We start from the raw sequence: 17,304 nt of genomic DNA, 5'->3' as shown, positions 1-17,304 counted from the left end.
AGCGCGTGATTTTTTCATGTACATTATTACGACTAAAATTCAAGTTGACCCAGTTCTCATACTAAAGTCCAAAAAGTTTCTGACGATACAAACATATATTGACATCAATATAAGAAAATACATTTTATTGCTTTTTTTAACACCAATTACAAGAAATTATATTAATAGGGAATTAAATAATAAGAGTACCAGTGGTATCATGAGAGACGTATGTTTGTAATCTTAGCTCTTATAAAAAAGATTTGGTGATCAACTGTATGCGCTTTTTTACACGATAAAAATAGTGAGGTTATAAGTTCTCCCGTTAATCACTGAGCTCAGATTTCCAAGGATCAGTGCCATACAAAGAGCATTTTCAGAAGTCAAATTAAATGGTTTGCAAATCTTTGGTTTAAAATGAAATGCTCCCCTGAATCTCGAACTGTGTCTGTGTTAGATTTAAGGGTACTCATTAGCCACATGAATATAGTCAAATTACCTTTACCAGTATCCGTCGAAGGATACTTGCAAAGTAGACTTGATTTGAAAGAAACAGATTATTTGCGAACTTACGATCCAACTACAAGCGTTATCAAACTTTTGCGAACCATTGCTTCGATCTTCCCATTTCTGAGGGCAAGTTTACAAACACTTTGATACAGTCCTTACACAATTCATAAAGCTCTCTACTTTAGCCAAAAAATTGAGATCATTACTTGTCATCTTCTTTCACACAAATCTCATGCACTCCAAATATTCTGCGAAAGAAAAACACACAAAGTTGGAAAATTTCGTCGACGATTGCAAATAATATAAAATGGAATTCTCCAGAACAGGAAAGTCAATCAAATCAAATAATTATATATCAAGTATGATCATTACGCCTTGCCAAGTGCATCTTCTATCAATGTTCTGACTTACCCAACTTGCTTACATACAAGTCCCGCCTTGCATGGGCCGCAAGCTCTTTGTACCTGAGCTCCAATGTAAACATTTTTAAAGAAGTTGATGGGACCACAAACCATGTTCTCTTCCAAGGGTGGCTTGCAAACGGAGATATGCGGATTGATGGCTGGTTCTCTGAAATGACATAACACAACAAAAAACAAATACGTCTCCGAATGAACCTACAGTCTACCCTTCTGTTTGTCTATCTGCCTTTGAACTTTCTCAAATGGCCTGTCTATCAGCCCGCCTATTCATCGAAACATTACCATGTAGACAAGCGTACAGGTGGGTGGATACGCATGCTTCTCTGTATGCTTGTCTACATGCTCGCATTTTTCTTATTTCGTGATTTTATAGCCTAGTTGTAAGTTTCCCAACACGTATGCGTCTTTTACAATTTGCCGTCACTCTGTGGATCCTTGCACTGAGAAAATGAAGCTAAGAGACTGGACTTTCAAGGTGGCCTTTTTCGTTAAGGCGATCCTTTCAAAATAATCATTAGATGACTCGTTTCAAGTACCCCAGAAGGATCTAAAAAATAGTCATAAACTATTATAAATTTCGCCAACGCCAACATCTCATGAGATGTTTGTTTGTTCTCCATAAAACATTTTAACAACATGCAAGGAATGCGTAAAATTATTCCAGGTAGAGCAAATTCCTTTAGTCTATAAAATAAATTTAGTAGGATTAACTCTGGAAAGAAAATCACGCGAGAGATCGAGTAGCTTAACTTGTTCCCTTCCTTTGTTTACATACAAACCTAACACAACACGTTCCAGGAGGGTCTTTACAATCATCGTGTCGATCACAGAATGTTCCAGGAGAACCTCCAGAGGCATCTTTTTTACATCGGCCATAAGTACACTGGCCATGACAACACTGACCATTTTGAGTGCAGGCGACATTTTCCTTTAAGCAGTGTACACACAGAAACATGTGACAATACTTTCCTGAAAATCACACAAAGAAACAAAACAAGGAGTCTCAACAAACTCAGTGGTCGTAATAGCAAAGCCTAAAAGGTAGTAACCCAAACTGACCTCAGTGGATAGTACACATTTTCGCTGTTATTTTTCTCCGGTCGTTTCAGAGCTAACTTTAGTATTTTTAAACCTTTTTTTTTTTGCAGTATTTAACCATTAAATCCTTTTCGAAAACTTAATTTTCGTTCTCTGATTAGTAATCACAGTTAAAATAATCCCATCAACTAGGTTCATTTTATTGCCAGAGCTTATACCAAAGCCGAGCTGAAAACTATGCCAAGTATCATAAAACTATTCGGCATATCACTACACCTCCTGCATGTGATGCCAGCACATAGCAGTTTACCCCTGGCCATCGTATCGTCAAATTTCCTCTTCAAATCGACGGCACTCGTTTTTACTACCAATAAATAATGATCCTGGTAGGTGAGGAGGGGCCTGTACTAAAGAGGAAAGTGCCTTGTACAAGAACAGAGCACATTAACAACACTAATGACTTGAGTCTGGACCTCTTAATCCAAACTCCAGTGCGCAAACACAATGGCCATCGCGTTCTCTGCAGTCCCTGTGATTAAGTGCTTGTTCAACTACTTATCTTCACGGTACGCTATAGGGATCGTAACCTCTGCTTGATCCCGTTGTAAATTTTTTTTTTGTCTCATGGAAAAAGGGTCTTCACATTTCAACTAACCTTGGTCACAAGGCTTGTGGGCATTGCATTCTTGAGAGTAATATCCTGGTGCAAGCATGCGTGGCTGCGGTTTTTCTACCCCAGCATTGGCAAGTGGGGCCATATCGGACTCCATCTGGGGAAATGGCTGCATCATGTCCTGAGTCAAGAGATTTAAATTTTAATCATCACAGTGAATAGGTAGGTCAATTTGCATCGACGTCTCCGTCCAAAATAAACATACATCCACAAGACAGCTTGCCGAGGAATTTTTAGTGATGTTATGAATCTAAGTTAGTCACGGCCATGTAAGCTTTGGGGCATATTGTTAAACACTAATGAGTGAACTGAATCAAATGGAATCATTCCTCTAGATGTAGGCTCTGTAGGGCATACCATACAGAGCCTCTCCTCAAGGGGGCTCTTGTCTTTCAGCAATACTAAGGTATGTAAATTAAATACCACTATTTGTTTGTTATGGCTTTGAACTGACATTACAAACGGCTTCGACAAAACAAAAAGAAAATGGGAGGCACTTGTGGTAAAGTCCTAGTATAGACAAGTCACGCCATCATTGTTAAACTACGACCAAGTTCTCCTTCTGTTATAGTTTGTTTATCTTTTAGACTCGTGATCTGGGTGCGCTTTTAGCAACACCTTCACGGTGGTTTTTCGAGTAATTACTGGTCCCGGGCGCTGATTTGGATCAACTTCGGCGTTGCGAGGCAGCCTATACATGGTCGTCTTCGCTAATCAAAACAATCTGGATTTTGATCGCCTTATTTCTCAAATAAACATACCTGTGACCTCTATCACAGAAATATCTAACCAAATTTAGGTTGCCCAAACTTACCTTTTTAACTCTGGTATTTTCGGATAACTGCTCTTCTTTTTTCAATAATTGCTTTAGGGCGATGTTCTTCTTGGCAGTTGCCCAAGGTAGCCAAATTTGGCTAAGTATAGTTCCTATTAAAAGCCACCATTTCGACTTTAAGTTCATTTCGTCACGAAGAGGACTCTTTGAAGTCCTAATTCTCGCTAGGCCTTCGACTTCGGGCCAAGTTACAGAGCGTTTATGTGGCCAGAATTATTTCATTCGGTCATCTATTATTAATAGTTTCCGTCAAAGCCCAGTATTCACTCCACCGTGTGAAAAGGATCAATATAGATCCAAGTGTTAGTTGATAGTTTTCTTCAATTTTTAAGCTATGCCTAATCTGCACGAAACAAATTTCGATTGATGTGTTCGTCGAGATGCATTTTCGGTCGTTATCCCTTTCTGAAGAAATAAGGCGATTCGTTGGGTGCTCGCCGTAAACTGGTACCGGTAGTTAGGAACAAAGAGGGCATGGAAAAAGCTTTGTTGCCTTTTGTGAAGAAACACACAGATATGTAGTAATACCAACCAAAGCGAGATATCTTATCATATCTCTACACTTAGTTTCAGTGGCAAAGCAGCTAAGGAAATAGTCTCTTAGCAACTTAATATCTCAAACCAACTCAGCTAAGGGTATTTAAAACAAGTATCTGATAGCTTCTAAGTTAATTGCCTCGGGAACTAGGGATTGATTTGTGTCGAAGAAACTATTGGTAAATTTTCTCACAGTTGCAAAACCATTTTTATCTTGCAGCCTTTAAGTTAACCTTTTCTCTCCGTAGCAATTATCCGCACCCCAAGTGTCATCGGCAACACCACTTTTAACCAATGAAAGCAAGCGATTATCACTAAGAAAACAAACAAAATCAATCGTATGTATGAGGGACCGATTTTATCGAGGATCGAGTACATCGACCAAAGATTATAATTTAACCTACAGACAAATGACTTGCGTCAAAAGCAAAACCCGAACCTTGTCAACGTTATCATTTTCCAGCTTAAAATATATTAACAGAGGCTGCAAACTGGAGAAGAAATTAGGCAAGAGGATGCACTGCTCAAAAGCATCCAACCTATTTCACTTTGTGGCCGCGGCTTTACCCAAATTCACTTTATGTATTATGGCATAGCCTACTGTACATCGTTCTCAGTGACCAGAATGCACGAGCTCCAAAGATTACAGTGCTCGTCATTTTAAACGAAGAAAGAGAATTTATTCAAACAATTTGAGGTCATCGAAAGCCGAGAGGAGATCCTCTCGAAACAGCCATGTTGACATTTTTCTTCGAAGGGATGGAATAATTTTATTCAATGGAAAAGACCAGTCAGTATATATTCAATATTCAAATGGGACTTGACCTGATCCTCACAAATACCAACTTGTTCAAGTGCTAAATTTTTACCCAATGAATAATTTATGTCAGTGACTCGAATACAAGAGACGCTTGCTTTGGTTACGAAAATGGCATGAAATGTTTTCTAAACTAGGACTGTTTGTATTAACTCTAAAACTATTCAACACAGTCGCAGCTTCTGGAAGAATTAAGGAAGTAAATAGTCCGAAGGGGAAAAGCCGCGCAGATGCATCGGAGAGACGGGTAAAAAACCAAGAATTGTTATTCTGTGAATCATCGACAACATATGAAGGGAACTAGGTTGATATTTAGTGCTTAGCCGTGCCTGGGTATTACAATATTTTGCGGTCTTTCTGGTCTCAGTTTTATTTCACACAAAGATCGACGCAAACAGCCCATTGTCAACCGGGTACCGACTGAACAGGCAATTCAATAAGTCGTTTATCAAGTGGTCGTGAGCTGATGACCAGTCAAAATGTACAATAACTACTAAACATATCGGACAACAGTTAGTGTAAGTTGTTGCCGAATTTTGTTTGGCCGATGACTATAATCAAAGTAATAGGCGACACCCCATTCGGCCAGAATCTTACCAGTTGATATCAGGGTAACTTATCCTTTTGAATCGTTCCCGCAACTATCAATGATCTGAAGAATCGTGTTGTTCAGCGACAAATGAACTGCTGACTCGACAGCACTTGAAGAGCTACATCCGCCTTAAAAATTCTCCTTTGAATGATGCTGTACTATTTACTATTCAGTTTACCGTGCATGTAATACTCACTACTTCTCTACATTTCCTTTTTAGCAATTTATATTGCACATGCCGTCACCTTGGCATTATCGCGCAATGGTAGAGGCTGGGACCGACGAATGCAATTTGAACAAAGATTGTCCAGCCGGGAAGTTTTGTGACGTTCATACATGCAGGGCATGTCTGCACGAAAGAGCAGCCTGTCATTTCATTGGTAAGGAAATACTAGTTGAAGATGATTTTACGCTATTTCCAACTAAAGAAATCGTTTTTTTTCTTTAAGGAACCTGCTGTGAGGGATACGCTTGTCAATATGGCCAATGCACCAAGGGCGTAGAGCAAGGGGAGCCTGGTACGTATTGCGACAGGACTTCGGATTGTCTCGGCAAAGAATCGTGCTGTATTCGGGAGATTTCCGTCAATCCACACACGTCCATGTGCAAGCCAATGCTAGATGAGTTTGAGTCGTGTGGCCCAATCAATTTGTTCCACCATGTATACACAGGTGGTATGGTGGAACCAGATTGCGGACCTTGTAAAGTTGGACTCCAATGTAAGAATGTTGGGTAAGTTCAATTTGTATTGCATTACTACCAACAGGATAAAGTTTTGTTTAAAAAGACGTTCGTATGTACCGTTCGATATAAATAATTTGGAATAAAAATCGCTAAGCATGAAAAATAACCGTGTGAAGCTTTTGCTTTCTGATTTGTTTCTTACTTTCTTTGTTTGGGGTTGAATTCTTTATTTGTGCATGTTATTCTTATACAGAAAAAAATTTCTTAAGAAGTGATTACATTTAAAACATATCTTGTTAAAACTAAATCGCTGGAAATAAACTTCACCTCCCTTCTTACTGTGTCTTTTTTCTTTTCTCACAGAACTAATGGCCTTCACTTTATTTGCCTCAAAGAGGAGGAGGAATAGCGCAGATCAGATCTTTTTTTCAATTAATCCTATAAACTGCCACGTTAGTCTCGTGAGAGAAACTCTTGGCCCACACGACGGACGGCGAAACTCGGTTGAATTGTTGCCGGATCTCTCATAATGGAGTTATATAATGTGTAAATAAACTAATCAACACTGATAATCTTCCAGTATCTCAAATAAATTCTCCCTTCTCACTGCTACACAATTACTCATACAATATTTTGAAAAATTGGTTTTATGTTAAGAAGAGCCCGAGATTAAAAAACACACCCAAAATTGATAGAGGCCTTTTCACATCTCCTGTTTGCTCATATCGTTACGGGAAGTTATTTAAGAATCTCCTCCGGGGGATGGGCTTGGAATTACAGGAAAGGTACTTGTACTAGGCACTTCCAGTCAACTACCCGTCGATAAATTGGTCAATCCTGAAATGACAACCTTGCTGTTTAACTACAGCAATATCCAGACCTCTGAAAGTCCATTAATCAGTTAAGTAAGACCTGGTTACAAAAATGCTGCGGTCTTTAGTGAACTAGGACTTAATGTAAAATCCCAAATATGCCTGTGCATGTAATTTAAGTGTAAAATTAACGGAAAAAAGCTAAATTTGCACAGCACTCTTCAACACATCTCCCTTTAAGTTGAAAACAAATAAGCCAATTTAAGTCTTTTATTCAAGCCTCACACAGTAGAGTTTATTTCTAGTAGTTCGTTTGTACGCTTTCTTTGTTTGTATAGTCCCGGAAAAGGTAATCGAAAGAGAAGTAAAGAGACACACAACTCTGATTCAAGACTCAGTGTATACAGCGTTTTAGTTTACAATTTTTTACTTTATTTTATCCAACTTAATATCTTTACAAATCAATTATTTCTTGTCCAGTTTCTTAATAACATAACGTAGCTTCCATTGGAGTATTGTTGTTTAAAACTTTATTTTCTTTTCCTTGCCTGTTTTCCCGGCCTTGCTCGGTTTTATTTCCTTTTTCGAAACTTCATCGTCGATGGACTTTGTCTCCTCAGGTCGGATGCAAGCCTTACGGCCAAAAAACCTTGATAAAACAAGTTCGTTAATTAGCAACTGAGTAGTTAATTAAAGCTAATATGGTTTTTACTTCATTTGTTAGATGAAAAAAAAACATTCCGAACGGGAATGGATTTACAGGAGGGGACCATTTATCGAGAGGGGACTTGGTCGAGGGAGCGAACTAACCACTCGGGTAAACCTTCTTGCTTCAGGTGCCCGCCGCAAAAGAATTCAATGGTACAACTACTCCGGCTTCCGCCTTCCCTTGATTAAAGTATCAACTCATAATCAACTCTCTCCTCAAATAAAAAAAAAAAACGGAATGTCCATATTTTTCAAATCCATAACATTCTTACACATGGATACTCACCCACAGTTCTAACTGCGAGTTGAAGCCGAGCTCAGGCTTTGCTCAAAAAAATTAGGACAACTCTTAAAAACCAAGGACGAAGGGGAAGGTTTGCCATAAAGTTTACAGTAGCAAGTAGATCTCGACCTACCCAACAGTCTTGCACACGAGTCCCTTCTTGCAGTAGTTCGACACCTCCTCAGCTGGTCTGAACAAATCAAAGAGGCCAGCGTGGCCACAAGTAGCTCCTTCTCCTAACTTGGCCATACACAGACGGAAGTAACGACTGATATCCGGCTGCTCTCTGCAGCTGAGTTCCTCGTCCGCAGAATGGCAATCACTGTCCGAGTCACAGAATGTGCCTACAAACGATTATAAAAGGTGTAGCATGAGTTCTTGGGTCTTCTAACTTTTTTCCCTTGGAAAATGGAAACCCTACAGATACTCAAATACTCAAAAGAAAAGAAGTAATAAAAAGTAAGGAATTTGACAAAGAGGCCAACGGGTGGAAAAATCTGCCCTGGCCCACCGGGGCCGTTCTCCTTAGCAGCGAGACCAGCTTGCATGTCTTCTCTCTGCCTATTCTTAAAATTTAACATGGCTCGGTAGGCGACCCGTTATCAACTAGAAACAGCTTAGACTAGAATATTCTTGGTTTGACCCCAAGCCAGGAACATTGTTGTGTTATACTATTCAATAATTTAATGAGAATTATTACAGAGAGGCTTTCAGTCTTGCACACCCAATGCCCAGAGCCCATCCACTTCGAAGCTTAGGTTGTTTTCCATCGCTTGAAGCCCCTGGGAGAGAAGCTTTTCGCTTCTCCTCTTGGGTGACATCGTTTTCCATTAGAAGTTATCGGCACTCTTAATCCCCATGGTATCAACGAGCGCTTTTTATTCAATTAATTTATTCTTGCTTTCTCGTCACCATATTCCCACCAATAGCGTAGCTCCATTTTCTACATATAAACCCACGCACAACCCATAATTCCTTTAATCGCTCTGACGAAGGGCTAACGCTCGACGCATCAGCTTTTAAACTCGTTTTTGATAATACTAAATTACCCTGTTATACTATTGTCAGCTGACAGTTCGCTGATGCCATTTATACTCCTCCTAAATGTGGAGGGCCTCTTTGAGAGTTAAGAAATATACCTACGAACGCAATATGGCCCGACTTAAATTCGAACCAGGACTTTTCGATCCAAAGTTTGTATCACGTGGCCACCATGTCTTTCACTATATCTCCTATCCCTAGTGATTCTGTCCCATCAAAATGCCAAAAGGGTGATCATGTAACATTAGTCAATTTTAACTAAGGACTCACCTGAACTACCCTCCTCGGAATTCTTTATACAGCGACCCCAGGTACATCTAAACTTATCCTCGCACTGGTCTTTCTGAGTGCAAGCTGCTCCATCACTCAAACGTTTCTTACACACACCGAAAAACGCGTCACAGTATTCCACATTACCACATTCAGATGATGCGCTGCATTTCTGAAATGTAAAATGTGAAATGAGTTTGAAATAGAATTTAAAGTTTGATACAAATGCTTAGATGGAGCTACTAAACTTTGCGAAAACGATTCTATTGTCAAGGTTGTCACCTTAGCAACGACCATTGATTTACCTCAGGATTGCCTGCCATCCACAATTGTAGAAAAGTGATCATTATCTATTTTTCAAGCAATCAGTTGCAGGGCCATGATATAAACAGGCATCTTTGTTTTACATTTCCATTTTCTACCCACTACCTACTTCCCTTTTAAAAAATGACCACAATCTGCCGTGAGGCCATTTTCCTTTAATACCGTAACAGATAGTGACATCTGTACATTTTATCTGTGGTGCAACAGGTTCCTCAACTGGTACCAGTAAATCACTGTTAGTGTCTGGAGATCATAAACGAATTCTACTCTTTAAGTTTATGATCCTCACGCGTCGAAAAATACTTTCTTAAGGCTGGTAGTTTCTCTCTTCCCTTCTTTTAAGAGAACTTGAAAAGGCGGAAAGTGAAGCAGCCTGGCATTTTAAAACATATTTACATGTTGAAATCTACAGGTAAATATCTTAAAGTAACTGAAGCTGTAAGTGGATGTGCTTTCACACTTCATAAATAAATATTCTCGTTTGAATCACTGAAATATTATAGTGAAATTCTCAATCAAATCGATAAATTTCGCTGAAAAAAAGTTAAGTTTAACTCCTGGCATCACGTTATGAAACCGAGACTGAAGGAAAATGAAAATTTTAGCGAGCACCTTGAGTTTTGTCAAAACCTAGACTCGGTATCAGTACACGGGAAGGAATGAAATTCAATTATTCTTTTACATTTTCTAATAATGCCAGTAATAGCAAATAAAATTAAAGGAAGCGAACGTTTTGAATTCCATGGCTAAACGAGATGCGAGGGTGCTTCTTACCTTGCCACCTTCATCGTGAAATTGCGGTCCAAAAGGTCCGAAATCGAACTCCATAGCGGAAGGAATCTTCACTTTTCCATCTTTGCCTTTGGGCAGTTTGTCCTTATCAAGGGTTGTGATGGACTTGTAAACCTTTGACAAGACATGAGGCGAGCTCTTGTTATCTGTGGACACAGTCTCCTCAGTAACACTGTATGTCTTGAACGGACCATGAGTCGAGTTCTTCGAGGTGGTCGTTGTCTTGGTCTTACCAGGTTTATAGTCCGCTTGTTTCGGTCCGGGGAAGAGATTTTCCAATTGTTGTCGTATGTGAGACAAAGCACCTAAATTAGGAATAGGAATACGAAGGGCAAAGCCTGGAAACTCGGCTGCTCCTGCTTCGGGGTCTTCGGCTTCATTACTTTCTTCGAGAGCCTTTTGTTGTGTATCTACTTCTTCCTTCTTGGTCTTCTTAGCATCAGTATGAAGTGCGGTCAAAGATATGAGCAAAATCAAACTGACGATCTTGTTCATTTTATAGTTCTAACGAGGCCAACCTATTCTGCACCACCTGGAGTTCAAATAATTGTTTTACCTTTGAGAATCCAAAGATCTAAATAGAGTTTAAAACACGTGCTTTGACGCAATTTGTCGACAAAGGTTGAATAATTGATTCGTTGAGATAATTGCACAAAAATTATCTTAAACAGGGTGTAATCTTCCTCTTATGGAGGTGAAGTAGAGATATTAAATATCAGCCTTGCGGAGGATGTCATGTATATGGATTTTTTCTCTATGAAATAATCTTCAGTTTATTGCAGTAATGGTTCGATACGAGGGAGTTAAGTGATGGGTTAGTTATAGCAGCAACACGAAAGCTAGTTCATTATAACTCAAATCTGTGGTACAGGTATTAAATTTGGCTACCACAGCTTACATGAAAACAAAAAAAAATGCGCAAAAAAAAGTGATCAACACCTTGTAAATCAAAACATTACAGCTAGACTTTATTTTCAAGGTGGTAGGTTAAAGAATATTTAATCAACTTCAGTTTCAGCGCCTTCTTGTCCGAGTGAAAAAAGCCATTGCACTTTGAAAGCTGTTGGTCCCACTTTTAGTTGTGTTAGTAAAATTTAATTTGGGCAACATTTGAAATAAATAAGCTATGCAATTATTTCGTGAGACTTCCTTCTGAATGTAAGAAAGAAACTGAATCAGGTTTTGACCAAATTTAGATTTAGAAATCTACAATACCACAAAACCTGGACTAGCGCAAGAAGTTACCACATAAGGTATAACAAAGAGACAAAAAGGAACCCAAAATCCCACAGAAACAAACATTCCAATCAATTCAATACGAGTATTTCGGAAATGTTAAAAGTCTACCTGCGATGAACCTGCATGAACGCTTCGTCGAACATTGAGAGATACTTATTAAACCGTAGTATAAAATTCACTTAACCCAATTAGTGCCAATTTACTGCCAATTTCCTAACAGCGATTTCTGTTAATTATTAAGAAAATGAGGAAATGGAAGGTTCACTTCTTCGATCACCTTCACCATTTTTAATTGCTTAAACGTTTTTTTGGTTTTAAACAAACAAAGGTCTCTGACCACTATGAACGAAGATACCATTCTTGTCTCAGTACCCACGGTACAATTTTTAAAAGTGACGGGAAAAAGTTGCCGGAAACCAAGTTTTTCACCGTGTTTACGGCAACAGTTCACTTTTATGAACTTTTTTCACCTCAGAGGAGTATATCGACCGCAGGAATTGCTACAACACACGCGTGTCCTGCGCGGGCTGTACACACAAATTTGTGTATTGCGTGCAAGTCTTACCCAGTGAACGTAACAGGTCCTCGATAAGGCGTTACTCTGTCAGGATACGGCATCATTCCATTTTCAGGTTTGAATGGAAGTTAGAGGAAGAGAGCTTCTGTCAAATTATTAACTAAACAGAATAACATTCACTTCGTAAGGTCGAGGCGTCAGACTTGACAGAGTGAAAATACTTAAAAGAGTTAAACACCATTCTTTCAAATTGATTCTCATTTTAAAACATCTTTAATAATCTTACTCGGAGGACATAGTGTTTATAAACTTCCACTAGGTCACAATAAATAAAATTTCTAAGCCTGAAGCTAACATTGTGAAATATGTGAAGCCACCTATCTATGCAGAGCCATTTCTGTTTAGTAACTGCACCTTGGGGTACTACAGATATAAGTAACGTAGCTCGTAACAACAGTTTAACCCCTAGTTCTGGATACCAAATTACAGCTACACACTATTCTAGTAAAAACGGTATAGCCCTGATAATTTATCAAAGAAAATCAAATTGCCATGGCTCAGATTTCACTCTTTTCTCAAATTTCTCAATTTCCGAGGATTATTTGGTGTCTTCAGTTAAATTTTCAATATGAGGGAAAAGAACACGACCAGCTCTACTTTTTAAAGGGAAAGAAGTCATTATCGTGAAACCAATCAAAAGATGATTTGGTTGATTTATCTTCCACACTTCCTTCTTTCAGGCACTTGTAGGAGGAAAAGGGGAAGCCACTGCAGATAAAACGACGACAACACTTTAGTGAGAATCGAAAAAAATATATAATCCAGTGTCTCTAAATTTACAACAAGGATGTATGATGGAGCAATTACATTGCACATGGTGCAGATGTTTCTTTGCAAAAGCTACAAAATTGCCTGGAGTGAGCCATTCAACTTTAAACTTCCTCAAAAATACCACATCAATATCAGACAAATGCATGACTTGTTTAATTTTCACACTAAATGTTGTGATCTTCATGAAATCACTAGAGGAGTAATGTATCCTCACTAGAGGAGTAATGTGTCCTCAAACAGAACAAAGATATTCTCCAACAAACATTTGGAGAATAAATGGTAGTCAACAAAGATAATTTTTAGGCTAAAAAAATCCATGCAAATGACATTAACAAAAATACATGTATCTACTGAACTCTAAGTAACATACATGTAGGTGAACAGTAACCTTAACTTAGCATGCAAATTTGTTCAGATACCTGTTCACAGACATAGTCTGTTCTGAGAGGCAAACAGTTTTCCCAGAGCAAAGCTCAAGGAAGTCACTTTCTAAGTGTGTGTGCCAGGGACACAAAATTCAAAATAGCTTAACATTTAGAACTTTAACTGTGTCAGATGGGATATTAATTTTCAGCATTTTCTCAAACCACTTTAGGAATGAAAACATTTGCATTTGTCTCTCTAACAATAAACAATTCCTCTACTGTTCTGAAGTAGTTGCAAAACACTACTTTTTTTTACATATTGGATGCCAGATTTTAAAGTTGGGGAATAATGCTTGAGGTTTATCACTGGATGATTCCCAGTTCTAGCTGAAGCATAATGGGTCACATAAAGGGTTGTTGAAAAGAGGCAGAAAATAAGCACATTTCCCCATATTGTTCTGGTAAAAGTGCCCGCTACTCTAAAAGCTTGTGGCTCAATTTTCAGCATGGAGGTATGCCACTGTGCCACCTACTTTGTATCACAGTGCAGTTAAGAAAAAAATCATTTGATAACCATGCATGGCACCTTTACACAAACAACCAGAGAGTGAAAATATATTTGTTGAAGTATGGTTGCAAGTAGTCGGCCACATGACTAGGAATAGGATAATGTTTGGCAATCATAACATCTAATTTATGTTACTTAATCTAGAAATAAATTTATTTTTAATTGTCATATACATTGTATCTAAAGGAGGTAAGACTCTATACAGTCAGAATCAAACTTACCCAGTCCTTCTGCACTCCAAACCCTCAGCACATCTGGGTGGATTTCTTGAAAAAATCCCTCTGCTGCATGACTGTCCCTCTGTTCTAACATCTTTGCACTTTCCACCTTCAAACACACGCACTGAGCAGAAAAGGCCTGACTTGCACTGGCTGTCATAATCGCATGGAGAGTTGGCCAGCCCTGTATGCTCTGGTTGTCAGAAAAATGAAAATTGAAGAAATATAAACAGCTGTACAATATGTAGAGTTACATGCTATAATTTACCATATAAAAGGCACAGGGCTACTGTTGTAGGTTATAGTTTGACCCTTTTCCTTGTTTCAAAATTTTTTAGGAAGGTCTGATTTCAATAATAATGGGTCATTAAATAATCTTATTACATTGTCCATGGGCAATAAGAAGCAAATCCTGCATTCCGATTGGCTATCCAAGCAGGAAAGATGGGCCCCCACAAGAAACAAAGTGCACAGAACAGACTTATAAAGTTTATAATTTGTGGACAATGTGGGCAATGAAGTCACAGAAAGCAGCAGAAGACAGGTGAAACAAAGACAACATAAACAACTCTCATGGGTATATAATACTATAAATGCATTCATCCTCTCAAAATGAACAAGTCATGCATGATCTTATGCAGATTTAATTGGCATATGTTATTATTTTCTTCAAAGTTAAGAAAGGAATAGCCTGTGAACAAGGTATTTCAAAACAACACTTTCTTGCTCGTTTCTTCCCATATGACAACCTTTGATGAAATGTTTAAGTCAAGGTATTATAATTCAAACCTAACTCCATTTGCATATTCAGTGACTAATTAAAAACATAAAGCCACTATACTGTTTGATATTTGCCCCAACTTCTCAAACTGATTCATATAAGAAAATGTTCAAATGACCAACAAAATTACTTCTAAGCATTGGGTGCAGCTTAACCACCAGTTTTTACAGCAAATACAATGCTAATTGGAATGAAAAGTTATTTTTCCACCCTTAAGAAAACAATAAGCTAGCCATACACACTAATTACACAAAGGTGGTGACTGGATAGAAACATATGCTCCTCTGTCAAAAATACTGTACGTCTGGTTTTAAATGTACACTATGCTGGGTTAACATCCATATTTTGGTCCCCTTTTCTACATGTATGAGCTGCACTGTATTGATTTAGCATTTCCTTACCTGGTTCATCTGCACACTGGCCAAATTTGCAAACTTTTTTGCCACAGCACTGGTCATCATTAAAACAACCAAACCCATCAAGGCATTGCTGACACTGATAACTGAGTTTGCTACAGAACTTATCAGCACTGCAGTCATCGTTCTTGGTACATTCAGCCTAAAGGCACATTGGTACATTGTGTAAATAAAAGAAGAAAACTAACCAGGAAGTTTACCAAGAGGGAGTTTGAATCAAGGTCCAGAATACAATTTCTGTGGAACATTTCTTCATTAGTATGTCACATTCATACGTGTCTTAAAGACAATAGCCAGAAAAATTGAAATTTTCATTTCCATGATAAGTTAAATACCCTTCATTTGTGAGAAAAATAAGCTGGCATCTGATCTTACATGTACTTCAAATTATTCCCTCTTATTTATAAGTCGAATCCCTTCTTAACTTTTTGAGACATTCATGAAAAAGGTAGGTACATGTACATCTCCAGAATCCGTTTTTTATCTCCGCTTTTTTGACGAAGTTTTCATATTTGACATAAAACACAAACAAAGAATATGAATATATAGAACTTCCCTCATGAGAGACCATGAAACAAAAAGCTGTTCTAATATTTACAAGTATATGTATATAGCAATCCAATATTTCAAACAGATATTGAGTTTGGTTAAAGTTTCCTAATGAACCAACTTATCATTCAGTGATTTACCTTCATTGCAGGCCCATTGTTTTTCACCTTTCGACGAATCGTTCCATTAGGATATCGAAACACTTCGATAACTTTACTACTGGAGGTTTCATTCCCTCCTGTTGGCTTCTTTCGTTCGCGAATCTTCGTTACTTCATGCGTTCCCTTTTCGTCAGTGTTTTTTTCGTACACTTCAACCTTCTCATGAAATGAATCCGACGAACTCGATGAGCCTGACGAGGTGAACGAACTGGATGAGCTTGACGAGCTAAACGAACTGGATGAACTTGATTCCGACTTCTTATCCACGCCGCCATCGTTCCATGAGTCCACGTCGCCAAGGCTCTCTTTGGGAAAATAGAACTCAGACGAGGACTGTCCAGTGTTTAATATAAGAAAAACAGAGAGCGAAAATACTATGAAATTCTTCATTGCTGATCTCAAGTTGAAACACCACACTTTTACCAAAACAAATTGCAACTCCCGCAGTTACTATATTGCTTACACGTACGTAATGTAAGCTGTCATGGAAACTCTCCTACAATTCAAATGTCCCGGATGGAAATGAGCCACATTGTCAGTGCAGTCACCTGTAAGGTGAAATCACTAAACGTCTTAAAATCCTCAAAAGTTACTTTCTTTTGATTTCCTGGAGGCATTTAATTTCTTTCTTTATATGACATATGATAATTTCCCTTCTTGTTGTAATATCGATCTGTTGCAAAAATACAGAGCAGAATTTGTTGACAGGTCAAGCCTGAACAAGTATAAATTATTTATACAGTTGATTTTCATGAACCCTATTTAAACGCGTTCGTGCGTTCCTACCCGTGAAATATATATGTGTTATTGACCAAGGGTGAGGTCAAGATAGCTGGATATTTGCCGAGTTATTTTTTTGCATTCTTATGGACCAAGAAGAAGTTGAGGTCCATACAAATACCAATGTTAAAGGACAATGCTAATATCCAGCCATCTTGACCGAACATAGGATTAGTCAATTAAAACTTTTTATATTGGAAAAAGATTTCGCTCTATTGATAATGAAGAATGACTTGTTTGCTTCGAGATCCGGGAATGAAAGTTGACTGTGTTTGTAGCATAATAGACTCACGAGAATCGCCTCTGTCTTCTTTTTTAACCCCTTTTTGCGTCTCCATCATCGGCATTGTTCAAGAACTACGAACTTAGTACTTATTCAATTTTTTTCAGGGCGGGATCAAAATGGTAAATCCGGATTAAGGCCAATCTTGCCCGCTCAGGAGGCCAATTAGAACACAAGATTCGCGAGATTCACTTTAATTGCTCACGGGCGCTGCCAGCGATATCATAATTAATGTTCTGCCCCGTCTACCAACTCACTAACAGTTCCTCCTTGTTTCGG

General features: G+C 38.4%; 4 protein-coding genes across 4 annotated transcripts; 1 reads left to right on the top strand and 3 right to left on the bottom strand.

Annotated features, from left to right (window-relative positions):
* Positions 1-163: 163 nt before the first annotated feature.
* LOC131796823 (dickkopf-related protein 3) lies at positions 164-3,791 on the bottom strand. Its single transcript, XM_059114427.2, has 5 exons — positions 3,437-3,791; positions 2,605-2,743; positions 1,691-1,880; positions 901-1,059; positions 164-737 (listed from the first exon to the last, which is right to left on the bottom strand). The coding sequence occupies exons 1-5, from the start codon at positions 3,581-3,583 to the stop codon at positions 692-694; spliced, it is 681 nt and encodes a 226-aa protein (XP_058970410.1). The 5' UTR covers positions 3,584-3,791; the 3' UTR covers positions 164-691.
* Positions 3,792-4,906: 1,115 nt separating this feature from the next.
* On the top strand, positions 4,907-7,008 carry LOC131796857 (dickkopf-related protein 3). Its single transcript, XM_059114466.2, has 4 exons — positions 4,907-5,058; positions 5,624-5,783; positions 5,853-6,135; positions 6,451-7,008. Exons 1-4 carry the CDS (start codon positions 4,933-4,935, stop codon positions 6,494-6,496), a joined length of 615 nt encoding a protein of 204 aa, XP_058970449.2. The 5' UTR covers positions 4,907-4,932; the 3' UTR covers positions 6,497-7,008.
* A 147-nt stretch (positions 7,009-7,155) lies between these two features.
* LOC131796825 (uncharacterized) lies at positions 7,156-10,896 on the bottom strand. Its single transcript, XM_059114430.2, has 4 exons — positions 10,300-10,896; positions 9,202-9,373; positions 8,024-8,234; positions 7,156-7,548 (listed from the first exon to the last, which is right to left on the bottom strand). Exons 1-4 carry the CDS (start codon positions 10,810-10,812, stop codon positions 7,422-7,424), a joined length of 1,023 nt encoding a protein of 340 aa, XP_058970413.1. The 5' UTR covers positions 10,813-10,896; the 3' UTR covers positions 7,156-7,421.
* A 1,431-nt stretch (positions 10,897-12,327) lies between these two features.
* Positions 12,328-16,421, bottom strand: LOC131796779 (uncharacterized). The gene is made up of 4 exons (XM_059114379.2): positions 15,942-16,421; positions 15,238-15,394; positions 14,059-14,248; positions 12,328-12,841 (listed from the first exon to the last, which is right to left on the bottom strand). The coding sequence occupies exons 1-4, from the start codon at positions 16,350-16,352 to the stop codon at positions 12,727-12,729; spliced, it is 873 nt and encodes a 290-aa protein (XP_058970362.1). The 5' UTR covers positions 16,353-16,421; the 3' UTR covers positions 12,328-12,726.
* Between the last annotated feature and the right edge of the window lie 883 nt (positions 16,422-17,304).

The sequence above is a fragment of the Pocillopora verrucosa genome, chromosome 1 (genome assembly GCF_036669915.1).
Source record: "Pocillopora verrucosa isolate sample1 chromosome 1, ASM3666991v2, whole genome shotgun sequence".
Classification (NCBI taxonomy): domain Eukaryota; kingdom Metazoa; phylum Cnidaria; class Anthozoa; order Scleractinia; family Pocilloporidae; genus Pocillopora; species Pocillopora verrucosa.
This window is presented reverse-complemented; position numbering and strand designations above follow the sequence as displayed.